General features: G+C 41.9%; 1 protein-coding gene across 1 annotated transcript in view; it reads right to left on the bottom strand.

Moving 5' to 3' along the window:
* The window catches only part of negr1 (neuronal growth regulator 1), a 518,020-nt gene that overhangs the window by 27,470 nt on the left and 473,543 nt on the right, over positions 1 to 17,007 (bottom strand). Inside the window, exon 6 of the mRNA XM_080195565.1 lies at positions 13,089 to 13,240. Within this exon, the coding sequence (XP_080051691.1) occupies positions 13,089 to 13,240 (152 nt within the window). The remainder of the gene's footprint in view (positions 1 to 13,088; positions 13,241 to 17,007) is intronic.

Genomic DNA, 17,007 nt, shown 5'->3' with positions numbered 1-17,007 from the left:
ATGAAGACATCTCCACCCTGTTCGCCCACCTGTAACTTTCAGAGGAGTGAATAAGATTTTCAACATACAGCGTGAAGATTCTGCTTTTCTCAAGAACACAATTGTACTTTCCCATAGTAAGTTATAGTATGACTGCCCAGGACAAAACGGTATTCATTGCCTAATTGGGTAACTACGGCTGTTGGTTCTGTAACACAATAAGATTGGTTTGTTATTTTATGTCCAAACTGCATTAATTGCAGCAAGTTATACATAAACCCAATTGGTGTTTGTTTTTAATCTTCCATCACAACTGAGTTTCTGATTTGAAACTGTGTATCTTAATGTCTGTCTTAAACGACAGAATTTCCTTTTCCTCTCTTTCCATATTTCGCTTCTCTTGTTGAATATTATATTACAAACACAGTTTCTTCCAGACAGAATTTGCACTGTGCTCATGCCCTGATCCCATGGTCGGGAAGAGGTCTTGATTCTGAGACCCTTGCCTCACTTTAATTTGGCAGAAGAATCATAGGTCACCCAGAGGCTGTCTCAATGTTGTTTTTTGATCTCAGCAATGGAACACCAGCAGGGATATGCAGGTAGAGAGAGGATAAGACACGCGAGGCAAAAGCAGAGGAGAATGGGAAGAGGCTGGGCCAGAAGTGGCCCATAGTATTTTTGTGTAGCCGGGAGGAACACTTCTGCTTCCGAATTCACGCAAAAAATAACAGGAAACATTTTTTGATCAGGCTGCTGGTACATGTGGGAGGGGCATTGTGACAAATAGCTCCTAGCCCAGAGGCAGCTCTCTAGACTCAGATGATAATCTAGGGATATCATGCAGTGCCGAAGCCAGAGCTGCCCACACCTGGGCTTCCTGAGTTCCATGTATGGGCATATACATCAGAGGCTGAATGGAACCCACGGCTATTGGTCCCAATGCTGGCAAGGAAAGGATTCATTCACCTGGGAAGGAGAAAGACGAGAGGAGATTAGCTCTGACCAAGAGTCATTGTGACTCAAAACATTCGCTCTGTTCTTTCTCTGCAGGTGCTGTCAGACTTGCTGACATTTTCCAGCATGTTCTGATTTTGTTTCAGATTCTAGCATCCACAAAAATTTGCTTTTATCTTTACATTATATTGGGAGAATCAATGCTTCATTTCAAACTTTTTATTTTCCATCCCTGATTTAGATTCAAATAATTTATTTCTTGGAACAAACCTCACTTGTGATCTTAACCCAAATTTAGATAGGTTATCCAATCTGTCCCAATATCGCAACCAACCTCAGCCACAGTGATCTGACAAAGGGTCATCCAGACTCAAAATTTGGTTCTATTCTCTCCCCACAGACGCTGTCAGGCCTGCTGAGATTTTCCAGCATGTTCTGTTTTGGTCTTAGCCGCTACACACGGATTGGTGGACCCATGGAGCTTTCTGTACCCATAAGCAAATCAATGCTCCTTTTTCCCTCTTGTTCACCACAAGGCTCATGTATTGACTATTGTTTCCATGACAAGAGGCTGCTCCCGTAAAGTCAATCTTGCATGCCTTACATTTCCTATCTCTGACCGTGGCCCCTTTTGTTTTAACAATATGATTTGATGGCCAACTGGTTTCTTATCCACCATGGCGACTTAATTCTCTCCTTCCAGCAGACTCAAATTTTACTAAATTTATTTCCTTGCAAATGTATAATTTTATGGAACTTAATACTACTTCAGATATTTCTGTTGCTATTATTTGGGAGAGTTTGAAGGCTTACTGAAGTGGACAAATAATTTCATATATTGTTCAACAAACGCAATCCCTCAAAATTGTCCCAATTGATTGACCAGATTCTCATAGTAGACCGACAGATTGCTAATAAATCTATTCCTGCCCTATAGTAACAGCAAGGATCTTGCTCTACAAACTGAAGTTGATTTTCTTTCTACTAAACAAACAGAAAAGCTTATACTCAGATCACGTTGTACATTTTATGAACATAGTGGAAAAAAATGGTCAACTCTTGGCTCATCTGCTTTTTCTCAAACTATTACTGAAATCACTATACCAACAGGGTTAACCACTGACCAGCACCAGGAGATCAATAATCAATTTAATTTTTTAAATTCCACTCTTTATGCCTCAGAGTCCCTTTCAGATCCTAGCCTATTTCACAACTTTTTTGACAATATTGATATCTCTATTGCCTGATTCTATGAATGTGTTCGAAGCAGCCCTCTCCAAAGATAAAGTATTCAAAGCAATGAAATTCCATGCAAAGTAAAAAGGCACCAAGGCCTGATGGATTCCCAATAGAATTTTATAAAAAATTCTTATCACAACTTTTGTCCATTATTATTGTCTGTGTTTTTGGATGCTATCTCTCTAAAATGCTCCCTCCTTCGCTGTGTGAGGCATCTGTGTCTGTTCTTTTCAAGAAGGATAAAAATCCTTTGCCTAGCAGTTCATACCTGCCTATTTCGCTTTTAAATGCGGATGTTAAAGAGATCAGCTAAAGCCTTAGCCCATCGGCTTGAACCTGTCCTTCCAGCTATTATCTACCCTGACCAGACAGGCTTCATACAGGGCAGGCAATCCTCTTATCTAAGGTGTCTTTTCGATATTATTTATACACATTCAACTACTCCTCTTCCTGAGGTTCTTATAACTATGGATGCAGAAAAGAATTTTAATAGATGAAATGGGACCACCACTTCTTCGCTCTTCAGAAATTTGGATTTAGACCCAGTTTATAAATTAGGTGAAACAATTGTATTCCCCCCCCAGTTACCCCAGTACACACAAAGAACATCCACTCTAAACTCTTCAACCTCCATTGAGGTACCAGACAGGACTGTCCCCTTTCCCTGTTACTTTTCGCTGTTGCTATTAAACCCCTGGCAACTTCACTGAAGATCACTGGATATATATAGTGTGTTATACATGTGGTGTGACATAGAAACTCTCCATACATACTGATGAATGTTTTTTACATTTCTGACCCTGCGTCATCTTGCCCACATATTCTCTCTATTCTTTGGCGATTTGGTCATGTTTCAAGTTTTAAAATTAATTTGGAAAAGAGTGAAATTTTTCCCATTAATAGATCAGTTAATTAGCTTCATCCTTCTGGTGCACCTGTCGGATAGATTTCCCTGGAGGCGGTCAGTTCAGATGCCATGTCTAGGAACTCCATCCAATTAGACATGCGATCGGGTTTCAGAATCGGGATGTGCATTCAATGCAGTCTATGGGTATGGCTGTCTGCGCAGATGAGTGGTGTTGCCAGTAAAGCAGGAACTGCGAGATGAACCGGGAGCCCATTCCCTTGAGATCAGGAGCCTCTGCATTTTGCACCTTTTGCTTCCCTTCTCTCCCAGGACTAGCTTAACAAATCTGTGCTGGCTTTCTTTAATTTATCCACATTTGTCCAATTGACTGTTAACCACAGAATCATAGAATCCCTCAAGTGCAGAAGAGGGCCACTTGGAGCATTGGGCATACACCGACAACAATCCCAATCCCCGTAACCCCATGTATTTACCCTGCTAGTACCCCTGACGCTGAGGGTTAATTTAGCATGGCCAATCAACCTAACCCACAGATCTTTGGAGTGTGGGAGGAAACCTAAACACCTGGAGGAAACCCACGCAAACATGGGGATTGGAGAATAAACCTGCTTAAGACAAGCTTCAGACGTATTCTTTCACTATATACAATTATTGAGAATTAACATGGTAGCAAAGGATGAACATTAAGTCTTGGTGATTGGTTGCTGTAAAATAAGGTTTTGTCTCCATCCTCTGAAAGAAAAGAAGGGACATGAAGAGAATGTGCAAACTCCACCCAGACAGTGACCCGAAGCTGGAATTGAAACTAGGTTCCTGGTGAGGCAGCAGTGCTAACCACTATGCCATCATGCTGCCCATGCAAAATTTTCATGGAAAATGTTTCCCTGAAGATCTTTCTTGGTGCTCAGCAGAAATTTATTCCGATGGTCAAAAAGGACCGTAGGAGGAGAGGTAATAAGCCGTGGATAACGAAGGAGGTGAAGGAAAGTGTTAAATTAAAAGCGGAGGCGTTTAGAGTAGCTAAGAGTAGTGGGCGAAAAGAGGATTGGGAGAGGTTTAAATGTCAACAAAGATTGACAAAGACGTTGATAAAGAAGGGTAGGATAAACTATGAAGCTGGGCTAGCGCTTAATATAAAAAAGGATAGCCAGAGTTTTTATAAATATATAAAAAGGAAGAGGCTGGCTAGCGTGAACGTTGGACCCTTAGAGGATGAGAGGGGGGACTTAGTGGTAGGGGATGGGGAAATGGCTGAGGTCTTGAATAACTTTTTTGTTTCGGTCTTCACGGAGGAGGACGTGAATAATTTGCCGGGTGTTAGCGATGGAAAGGTGGTAGGACTGGAGGGTCTCGATGACATTACTGTTACTAGAGAAGCGTTGCTCGACAGACTGGAGGGGCTGATTGTGGACAAGTCCCCAGGACCGGATGGAATGCATCCGACGGTTCTGAAAGAAATGGCGGAGGTGATAGTGGATGCCTTGGTGGTTATTTTCCAGACGTTGCTGGATTCCGGGGAAGTGCCGGAAGATTGGAAAGCGGCTAATGTTACGCCATTGTTTAAGAAGGGTGCCAGGCAAAATGCGGGGAATTATAGGCCGGTTATTTTAACGTCTGTTGTAGGTAAAATGTTAGAATCCATCATCAAGGAGGAAATAGCGAGGCATCTTGAGGGGAATTGCTTGATAGAACAGACGCAGCACGGTTTCGTTAAGGGGAAGTCGTGTCTGACAAGTTTACTGGAGTTCTATGAGGATGTGTCTAGGGCGGTGGATAGAGGAGAGCCGGTGGATGTGGTCTTTCTTGATTTTCAGAAGGCGTTTGACAAGGTACCTCACAAGAGGTTATTGCAGAAGGTCAGGGGGCATGGAGTTGGGGGTAGGGTGTTAGCGTGGATAGAGGACTGGTTGTCAAATAGGAGGCAGAAAGTGGGGGTCAATGGGTGCTATTCGGATTGGCGGATGGTGACTAGTGGAGTGCCTCAGGGGTCGGTGCTGGGGCCTCAGCTATTTACCATTTATATAGATGATCTGGAGGAGGGAACCGAGTGTATGGTGTCGAAATTTGCTGATGACACCAAGATTGGTGGAACGGCAAATTGCGCGGAGGGTGTGGAGAGTCTGCAGAAGGATCTAGATAGGCTGGGCGAATGGGCCAGGAAATGGCAAATGGAATTTAATGTTGGCAAGTGCGAGGTGGTCCACTTTGGTAGGAATAATGGTAGGAAGGATTATTACTTACGTGGAGAAAAACTGCAGCAGGCGACGGTGCAGAGGGACCTCGGGGTCCTTGTGCATGAGTCGCAAAAGCCCAGCTTGCAGGTGGTCAGGAAGGCAAATGGGATGCTGGCCTTCATAGCGAGGGGGATTGAATATAAAAGTAGGGAGGTCTTGCTGCAGCTGTATAGGGCATTGGTGAGGCCGCAGCTGGAGTACTGTGTGCAGTTTTGGGCGCCGTACTTACGCAAGGATATTTTGGCCTTGGACGGAGTGCAGAGGAGGTTTACTAGGCTGATGCCGGAGTTGAGGGGGTTGAGCTATGAGGAGAGGCTGAATAAACTAGGCTTGTACTTGTTAGAGTTTAGAAGAATGAGGGGAGATCTCATTGAGACGTATAAGATGATGAATGGGATGGATAGGATAGAGGTGGAGAGACTCTTCCCGCTCAGAAAGGATAGTAGGACTAGGGGGCACAGCCTCAAGATAAAGGGGGGGCGGTTTAGAACGGAGTTGAGGAAGAACTTCTTCACTCAAAGGGTGGTGAATCTCTGGAATTCTCTGCCCGTTGAAGTGGTGGAGGCTACCTCGCTAAATATTTTTAAGACGCGGGTTGATGGGTTTTTGATAAGAGAGGGGATTAAGGGTTATGGGGAGAGGGCGGGAATGTGGAACTGAGCCACGACAGATCAGCCATGATCTTATTGAATGGCGGGGCAGGCTCGAAGGGCCAGATGGCCTACTCCTGCTCCTATTTCTTATGTTCTTATGTTCACCATCAAGGTTAAACTGACTGGACTGTAATCACTGGCCTTTTCCTTGCATCCTTTTTTGAACTGAGCATGTAACATTTGTAATTCTCCAGTTCTCTGGCACCACTGCTATATCAAAAGGGGATTGGAAAAATATGGGCAGTGATTCCTTGGCTACATCTCATCTATGTATTAGCTCTTAAGTACAGCCAGCCTATTCAAAACCTCTTCTTTGTCAATTTTTAGGTGATCTAGTGTTGCAACTGCCTCCTTTCACTGTGACATTGGCAGCAACCTCTTCCTTGGTAAAGAAAGATGCAAAGTACTTAGTACCTCAGCCGGGCCCACTGCCTCAATGAAAAAATCTCCTTTTGGTCCCTAACCAAATTCACTCTTTCTTTTATCATCCCTTTTACTATTTAAATGCCAATAGAAGGCTTCTGGATTCCCTTTTCCCTCTGAACCTTCTATACTGAGCCTTTCTTCATCTGTATTAGTCATCCGATGTCTGTCATATGCACCCTTTTTTCTACTTCATCTTACTCTATTATTTTTGTCATCCAGGAAGTGCTAAATTGGTTTGTCCTATCTTTCTCCCTCCTGGGAACATATCTTGACTGACCATTGGTCCAGTTTTTGTCTACCAGTCTTTGATTCCAATTTGCTCCAGATCTTTTCATACCACATTGAAGTTGGCCCTCCCTCAATTAATTATTTGTACTCCAGATTGCTCCTTGCCCTTTTCCATAGTTAATCTGAGCCTTATAATGCTATGATCATTGAGCTCTAAATGTTCCCCTGCTATACCTGAATTATTTGACCCATCTTTTTCTCCCCGAACCAGATCCAACAATGCCCCCTTCTTCATTGCAGTATAAAATATACAAATATAGAGAATTCTCCTCAACACACTCTAGAAACTCTTATCACTCTCTTTACACTATCGCTATCCCAGTCTACACCAAGATAATTAAAGTACCCCATTGTAATTACTCTATAATTCTTACACCTTTCTACAATTACCTTGCACATTTGTTCCTCTATATCTTTCCCACTAGTTTGTGTCCTACAGAATACATAAGACAAAGTAATGATATTGTTATTACTTCCTCACATCTATTAAGTTCTGTCCTTGACTATCAGGGACATCTCTCTCCAACATTTTTTTCTGTTCATGGAATGTGGGTTGTCACTGACTGACATTTATTGCCATTTCCTGAGGACATTTAAGAGTCAAACAAATTTTTGTGTGTCTGGTGTCACACACAGGCCAGACCAGGTAAGGACAGCAGGTTTCCTTCCTTAATGGGCATTAATGAACCAAATGCATTTTATGACAATTGACAATGGATTCATGGCCATTATTTGAATTTTAATTCCAGATTCTTATTGAATTCAAATTTCACCATCTGCTGTGGTAGGATTCAAAACCAGGTCCCCAAAGCCTCACCCTGGGTCTCTGGATTACTTGTCCAGTGACAATACCCTACGCCACCATCTCCCCAAACTCTACAATGTTCTCCTTAATCAATACTCCCGCCCCTCCTACTTACTTTCTTTCTCCATCTTTCCTGAGCACCTTGTATCCTGGAATATTTAGTATCAAGTGCTCCTCTTTTTTGAGCCAATTCTCTATTATCACCAAGATATCATATTTCCATGTCTCTGTTGGAACCTGTAGCTCATGAACCTTATTTACCACACTCTGTGCATTCACATTTAAGCAGCAAACCTACTTTAAACTTGATTACAATGCTTTTTACTCTAAGCCTACCAGATCCCTTATCATTTCTCACTCTAGTGTTATCTGTCTCTCCCAGTTCTCTCAGCAGCTTGGTTTTCTTTGGTAGTATAACCACCCTTGGGCCCTTGCCCCATATCCTCAAATACCTTTGTTTAAGAAAAATCTACCAACTTTTGATTTAAAATTAACAATTGACCTAACATCATTTTCCATTTGCAAAAGAGAGTTCCAAGCTTCTACCATCCTCTGTGTGTAAAAGTGTGTCCCAAATTACTCCTGAAAGATTTGGCTCTAATTTTTAGATAATGCTCCAAGTTGTGGTCTCCCAAATTAACAGAAACAGTTTCCTTTCATTTACCCCTAACTGTTCCCCTTCACATCTTGAAAACTTTGATCAAATTATTCCTTAATCTTCTAAATTCCAGGGAATACAGCCAATGCCCCTCTGACGTTTAGTTGTAACACACGACCCCTTACTTCAGTCCGCATTCTCTTTACATTTTTTGAAAAGTTGCACACACAAGTTATCCATCATACAACAGGGTGTTGCATAGCTGCACAACCAGGTAACGGATACAACCTCAGTTTTATAAACTCTATTCATAACTTAACCTTTGGAATTCTGGTACTGTTCTTGTAAATCTACACTACATTCCCTATGATACTTTGTATTCCTCCTAAGCTGCAGCGCACAGAACTGTTCACAGTGCTACAGGTATGGTCTAACCAGGGCTTTATATTGCTTAAACATGAATTCTACTACATTGTCTTCTGATCCTCTTGACATAAAGACCAGCATTCTAATAGTCTTTTGATTATGTTCTATACCAAGCCATTACCCTTTTAATAACCTTTGCACTAGGTTCTCCAAGTTTCTTTGGACTTGCACAATTTCTAGTTTTTCACCACACGCTGTTCTATCCCTTTCAGCTAGGCCCAAAGTGGACCTAAATATGGTGCAGTTCAGCTGATGGTGACTTTGAAAACCAGAAAATGCTGACCTGGTTCCCGCACAGATAATTACCAGTAGCCACTTCCAGATCGGTCTTCCAGATATGATTGATGGCATCCTGGCAGGTGGAAAATATCCAGTTGATCTCAATGACATGCCTTCTTTCATCTGGCATCAGTCAAAGTACCACTTACTGCAACTGGCCAGCTTTCTGCATTAATGCAACAATGAGTTGCCAATGGGTATTGAAGTTGGTAAGTATGTGACTGAATGTTGATACTGGTGAGACAATTTACAAGTCCTATTCTTGAGGACCCTCCAGTTTAATGACCTCTTTTTACAACTTTCACTTTCAGTTCTTTGTTTTGTTAGGTAAACGTTTTCTCACATTATAGCAGAGGGAAAATTCTTTGAAATGATTGTCTTCTGGTACTTTACCAAGCAATTTCCCAGGGTGTGATAGTGATTGATTATGGTACAAACCTGCTTCTTACATCCTCAAAGGACTTTCAGAAATTTGTCAGGCCCAATTTTCTTTCACGAACCATGTTGACTTTGCCTGATTGTATTATGATTTTCTGAATGTCCTGATGTTCCCTCCTTAATAATCGATGGCTCCCAGTGACAGATGTTAAATGAACTGGCCTAGCCTAATTAGCTAATTTCATCTTCAAAGCAAAATGCAGCCTGACTGAAATGTTAGTCATCAATTTGATTTATTATTGTCACATGTATAAACATGCAGTGAAAAGTATTATTTCTTGCGTTCTATACAGACAAAACATACTGTTCATAGAGAAGGAAATGAGAGAGTGCAGAATGTAGTGTTACAGTCATACCTAGGATGTAGAGAAAGATCAACTTAATGCAAGGCAAGTCCATTCAAAAGTCTGATAGCAGCAGGGAAGAAATTGTTGTTGAGTCGGCTAGTACGTGATCTCAGACTTTTGTATCTTTTTTCTGAAGGAAGAAGGTGGAAGAGAGAATATCCAGGGTGTGTGGGGTCCTTAATTATGCTTAATGTGAGTAGGAATTTCTTAAACATACTAATGTTCTAAAATTACTTCTGTCACAACTTAATAGCATTAACATGGACCAAATGTGCCATACTGAAGGCAGTCCTATGCCTGGAGTATTGAGCACAATTTAATAGTGATTACTTTGTTAGTGATTATTTTGTTTCATTGTGGAAAATATGATATTCAATCCCAACAGTCAGATTTTGCCTGCTGCTATTTGTCATTTCTAAGAAGTAAGGTAGTTAAAGGGAAGCCAGTAGACACAGTGCATTTGAATTTCCAAAGGGCATCTGATAAAGTACCAAACAAAGGTTACTGTATTAGATCAGAGCATGTGGTGTTTGGGGTGAGTTTTTACCATGGGTAGAGGATCCTCTGACTAACAGGAAGCATCAAGTCTGGATATGTGAGTCATTTTCAGGTTGGCGAACTTTAACTAATGGTATGCCACAGGACTCAATACCGGAGCCTCAACTATTTACAATCTATATCAATGGCCAGGATGAAGCGACTGACTGAATTGTAGCCAAATTTGAAGATGATTCAAAGATAGGTAGGAAAGCAAGTTGTAAGAAAGATGCAATGGCATATAGGCAGTTTAAATAAGTGGAAAAACTTGGCAGATGGAGTATAATGTGAGAAAATGTGAGATTGTCACTGACAGGAGGAATAGAAAAGCACAATTTCATTTAAGAGGAGAGAGAGACTGTAGGGATCTGGGTGTACTTGTACATGGATCACAAAAATTAGTAATCAGAAAGTTCATTTAAATATTGGCCTTTACTGCATGGGGATGGAGTATAAAAGTAGGGAAGTCTTGCTATAGCTCAAAAGGGCATTGGTGAGACTGCACCTGGAGTACTGTGTACAATTTTGGCCTCCTTACTCTAAGAAGGGCATACTTGTACAGGAAGTGGTTTAGAGAAGGGATTGGTTCCTGAGATGGAAGGGTAATCTTTTAGGGAAAGGTTGAGCATTTTGGGCCTTTACTGATTGGAGTTTAGAAGAATGAGAGGTAATCGTATTGAAACATATATGATTCTAAAGGTGCCTAACATGATAGTTACCGGGAACATGTTTCCTCTTCTTGGGGGAATCATAAACTATGGAAAGTGATTTACAAATAAGGGTCTCCCATTTAGGACAGAGAAGACAGGGCATTTCTTCTCTTAGTGGATCACTTTTCGTTTGAATTCTCTTCCATGGAGAGCACTGGAGATTGGGTTTTTGAATGTATTCAAGGATGAGTTAGACAAATTTTTGATCAACAAAGGAGTCAAGTGTAATGGGGTCATTGTAGGAAAATGGTTTTAAAGCCGCTTTCAGATCAGCCATGATCTTATTAAATGACAATCAGATTTAATGGGCCAAATGGCCTACTCCTTCTTCTATTTCTCATGATCTTACAGTGCTAGAGGCACCTGCTTTTCCACAGGACTACTAATTTCTTGACTGCATTTCACACCAACATTTGTCATCTATGAGTGCACTGGGGACAGCAGATTTCCTGGTGAGTCTGCTCCCAGGTTTGGCAAAAACTGCCGTCTGTAGGTCCGCGATACATATTATCATCAAGAGGCTCTGATCGCTTGCCATTGTTCCAAGCCCTAGTGTCCAGACAGCCATGGAGTTGGATCACGCGGCCTCCACTGGTTTGTTCATAATCAGTGGGCAACACAGGATACTGTTTGGTTCATCGGTGATGAGGACCAAATGTAATCCATGCATGAAATTTTAATTTGATTGAACCGCTTGTATTGTGTCACTGATGTCCTTTGCTTGAGGAGGACACTTGCAGAGGTATTTGTTCTGCTGATATTGGGCTCAAAACCAGTGTCATGTTATTGGCCCACATTCAAAGCCGAACCAAAAATCTCCAATTAATGTTTGTTCATAATGGAGGGAAGTAATACTCAGCAGGGCCTCTATTCAAATACTGCACAATTCGCTGAGCAACAGTGCTCAATAGCACACAGGATGCAGACTAAAACATTGATTTGAACAGCCAGGCTACCTACCCCACAGTTTGTGATTAGCTCTTAGACATTTCTGGATACTCCACTAAAAAAAATTAAGCTTAATTGCACTGCTCCATTTGTTACTTTACACTGCAGCCATGGGAGGACCATGGTGTTAAAAATGTTGCTACTGAGCTAAACTTCATTCTCAAGAGGTTAAATTCATAGCACTGCATGGCTGGCAGGTGTATATTAGATTTTAGATAGGATGTCTGGAGACAATGACAAGATAATTTGACATTTCAGCAACTATCCGCCCTCATTGCTATGCAACAATTTGATTCATTTGAACTTGAACACACAGCCAAGTTGGGCATGTGAGTTAATCCCCTGGGAAGGAATGGTAGTCAGTTTTGACAAAAAAAGCTAACATTGCAATCAGACTTTTAAAAATGAAACTGAGACCTCTGAAGGCTGGAGGGTTGTAAAGATTGAAGACAGCAGGGAGACGAGGAGCTATCTATCCTTGGCTGTGGGAGAAACTGCAGAGGAGTTATTGGGGAAGAATTCTGATGCCTGTCTGAAGCAGGCATTCAATGATGGATTGAATGTTTTTTTTTCCTTCCTCTATCTTCCAAATTCATCTCTGATTCTGTTACTGAAACAACACAGGTAGTGATACCATGTGTACAGAATAGGTCATTAAAGCCAGTGTATGTGAACACAACATAATTCTCCCAGGCCATCTACTAGCTGCATGCTAAATTCAGCAATTACTCTCTGGCCACAAGATAGCTGGAATCCACAGCAGGAATCGAAATCGTCATGAAGACTGAAAAAGCACAAATGTTTAAATCAGACCTTTGGAGGTTTAGAAAAATTTAAACATGTGAAACATCCAATTAGCCCTCACTCCCATTTATTTTTATTGAACCACTTTTGGGCAGGATATAAAATAAGAACAAATGCTTTTAACTTTTTCTTTCCTTCCCAATTTACATAGCCTCCTTTCTGTAATTGCTTATTCATATTGGGATGTGATAGCTTATTGGCTGGCATTGGAGGGAAGGGGGGAGTTGGTTTTGGGGGGGGCGCGGCAGCAGGAGTTGGGGAGGGGACACATGGACTGGCCATTCCTTATGGTGAGCTGAATGTTAAGCCTGTGCAGTTCAATCAACTGCTGGAGGTATCGCATTTATTGATGAATCCATTAGAGAGCTGTGCTCATTTCATTGTTAAATTAACTAAAGGAAGAATGGTTAACTGGAATTACATAGGAAGATCTTGACACAAACATTGAAACACAATAACATTTGTGAAACAAAACAGAAAGCTCACAAATGTAGCTTTTTCATGCCCATTCATTTTGAGATAATAAATGCAGGAATATTCCGCAAGACTTACTGTGTAGAAAATGACTGGCACTACTTGTCCCTAGCTTATTAACAGCCACGCATGTGTAGTTGCCATAGTGATCCTCTGTAATGTTGGTAACAGTGAGAATAGATCTGGTGCTGAAGTTCTTGATTTCAATTCCCTGCCTGCCAGAGGCCAACCTAATGGATTGACAGAAACAAGTTAGGTGATTAAAAAACAATGAACCTCACCAAACAAAGCAATCACAGCCTGTCCACCCTACCACAAATGATGTAGAAATGAACTAAATGCACATTCCTGCTGAAATATATATTTTAACTATGTGTGTATGTATGTGCATATGTGTGTATATGTATGTGAGTGTGTGTGTTTATGTATGTGTATGTGTATGAGTGTGTTTGTGCGTGAGTGCATGTATGTTTGTGTTTGTGTGTGTGTATGTGTGCATATGTGTATATGTACACGCGCATGTGTGTATGGTGGGAGTGGGTAGCAGTATACAATGAGACAGACCCAAAATACACAACTAAATTGAACAGCAAAAACACTAAACAGAACTTTTACTGAGTGATTGTAATGAGTTTTGTAAAAGTAAGAGTTTTAAAATTCCAAGGTAGATTGTTTTGCAATTTAATATACTTATATAAGTATATTGTATTCCCAGTTACTAGAAATATAAGGTACGTTGCAACTGTACAATGTGCAGATTTTGTATAATTCAGATTCTGTGCATTTTATTTTGCTGTGATTTTTCAGCAATTAGAATTTATTTTTTACAGTGTATTTTTCTTGCTGCTTTACAAAAGTTTTCTTTTGAAATTGGACTCAGATTTTCTGAGTGGGATTTGAACTCATATGATTTGAAATTGTTGAATTCAATGTTGAGTCGGGAAGTCTGTGAAGTGCCTCATTGAAAAATAAGGGACTGTTCCTCAAGCTTACATTGAGTTTCATCACGCAGAAAAAGAGAAAATCGCCTGAAAAAGCTGAAAAAAAGGATGCTGAAAATACACAAGACAGGATTTTTCTCTCTAGAGATAATGTGTGATCGAGGGTCGGAAAAGCAGCATGTCTCCCAGTGGCCGGAATGGCAGGTTTTTGTGCCAGATTATCCACTGTACAGCTCATTAAATATGAATGAACTTTGCATTCTGTGGTGGGATGGGCTGCAATTTATCTGCTCCATTGTGACCTCATTGATTCATCTTTCTGTGCACCTTATTTAACCCAAATCCTTCACCGTCTGCAGTCCAGGACTTGGTGGAAGAGAGTGATGGCTCCTCAAGGAAAGAAGCCAAGTGCTCCCAAATTCAGTGACAATGAACTGAGGTGACTTCTGATGTGGTTGAGTCACATCGTATTGCCCTTTACCTTAGTGATGGGAGAAGGAGATCTGCCAACCTCACCACTCTGGCTCTGAAGGTGACCAGCAGTCAGTGCCAACTCGGCACAGAAGTGGTTTGCTATCTAGTGCAGAAAAAGGATGAATGATCTCATCCGCACAGCCTGGATATGTCAACTTTTTCCTTATTCTCAACTCTCACTCAAAAGCCCATCAGACATTCGTAGGGTTACAGTCCAAGGGATCTCACACATGACTAGATCAAGAGATATCACCACTGATGCAGTTGAACAGAAAGATTTGGGAATACAGGTACAGAATTCCCTAAAAGTGATGTCACAGGTGGATAGGGTCATAAAGGGTACTTTTGGTACATTGGCCTGTATAAATTGGAGTATCGAGTATAAAAGTTGGAGTGTTATGGTAAGGTCATATAAGGCATTGGTGAGGCTAAATTTAGAGTATTGTGTACAGTTTTGGTCACCTAGTTACTGGAAGGATGTAAATAAGGTTGAAAAAGTGCAGAGAAGGTTCATGAGGATGTTGCCGGGACTTGAGAAACTGAGTTACAGAGAGAGATTGAATAGGTTGGGACTTTATTCCCTGGAGCATAGAAGAATGAGGGGAGATTTGATAGAGGTGTATAAGATTTTAATGGGTATAGATAGAGTGAATGCAAGCAGGCTTTTTCCACTGAGGCTAGGGGAGAAAAAAACCAGAGGGCATGGGTTAAGGGTGAAAGGAGAAAAGTTTAAAGGGAATATTAGGGGAGGCTTCTTCACGCAGAGAGTGGTGGGAGTGTGGAATGAGCTGCCAGATAAAGTGGTTAATGCAGGGTCACTTTTAACATTTAAGAAAAGCTTGGATGGGTACATGGATGAGAGGGGTGTGGAGGGGTATGGTCCAAGTGCAGGTCAGTTGGACTAGGCAAAAAATGGTTTGGCACAGACAAAAAGGGCCAAAAGGCCTATTTCTGAGCTGTAATTTTCTATCGTTCTGCACTTTCACACATACTTCGACATCTTCATCTCTTCTCGCATCCTGTGTAGCTCTCATCCTCAGTCCTTACACAGGTATGCTCAACACCCTTGGAAGGCAGGCATCCTTATCATTAACCTCGGCATCTGTTCAGCTCATAGTCAGTCTATTTGTCTTCCTGCAGGAGAAACCTGCCCATAACAAAAACGGAGAGATCCCAGACCCACGGGGGTTGTCTAAACTCAGGCCCCTCAGTCAGTTTGTAGAGGATGGGCAGAGCTGGCTGGCAAGGACCAGGACCATGCCTGTCTCTCAAGCAATTGGGAACTCATCACCAGCTCATCGTTCACCCAACAAAACAGTGAGTGCCTTTGTAACATTGGATACTATATAGCAAATCACTAATACATTTTCTGTCTTTGACAAACGCTAGTAGGAAATGGAAGGGACACACTGGCAGCCAGCATCTCAGTCCCAGCTCCCAGACCATCTCAGATAAGGACTCTGAGGACCTATTAGGTGTAGAGTCATCACAGTGTTTACCTGCACCTTTCACCAGTGCAGAGACACACATCTTGGCAGGACCTCTAGAGCAGGCTCGGTATCACAATCCGGTGAGCACAACACAGATTTTGGTGAACAGAAGGTGGAGACAGGAATGTCCAAGGCTTCTGACATCCAGAGGACTGCTGGAGGCCAACATTCTGTTGAGTCCAAGTCACATGATGAACCTGTGGATTCCGCCCTAACACAGATGTTGGAGCTTCACTGAAAGATACAGTGATGTCTGGCAATGTTGTCAGATGCAGTCAACACATTGCAATGGACAGTGAAGGAGTCTGTCTATGTCCAGTCTGAGGTCACTGTGCTGACATGCTACTGCTTCGAGGTTGTAGCATCTTGAGACGATCACCAGGTAGATTAACGAATAAACAGCTTATTGAGATAAATAACTATTTACAGAGAGCGATGGAAAGGCTACCCTATTCCATGACTCCAGACTCCTAACATTCAGAGAAACCCCACGCTCTCTCCCTGGAACTGCATGCCCTGGCCTGATTGGCCAACTGAGTCACATGACTCATGAAGCACTCACTCCTTAAAGGAGCACTCTACCACAGAGATCGACACTGGTAGGACTGCTGTAGAAATGTTGGTCCAATGCACTGGGGCATATATTTGCCCTCCATCACTTGCAAGCATAGGTGGATCTAAGCAAATCTGCATCTAAGCAAAAGGGGGTAGGGCACCTTACCTCAATTCAAGGAATCAGCCAGGTTCCCATAAGGCCAAAGGCCAGCAGCGGACAACCTGAAACCTTCCAGCTAAATAACTCCGAGTAGGTCAAGCTGATCCCAATCCCCTCTTGCCTGTGACCCCACCTGCAAGTCCAAAGCTGAAGAGAGTGCACCTGCCACACAGAAGGAGACCCAAAGCAGGCTGGATCCTACTGGTTTCGGCCCTCTGAAGGACATCCTCCATTGTTATCATGCAAAAGTGCGTAACAATTAATAGGCTGCCTCTACCTATGCTGTGGCTGTCGGGGATGTGCCAAGATGTAGTGATAGGATTAGAAAAGTTAAAAAGTACTAGGAGCATCCTGCTGCGTGGATGTTCACAATATGT

Source organism: Carcharhinus amblyrhynchos, chromosome 9 (genome assembly GCF_965287045.1).
Source record: "Carcharhinus amblyrhynchos chromosome 9, sCarAmb.v2.hapA, whole genome shotgun sequence".
NCBI lineage: Eukaryota > Metazoa > Chordata > Chondrichthyes > Carcharhiniformes > Carcharhinidae > Carcharhinus > Carcharhinus amblyrhynchos.
This window is presented reverse-complemented; position numbering and strand designations above follow the sequence as displayed.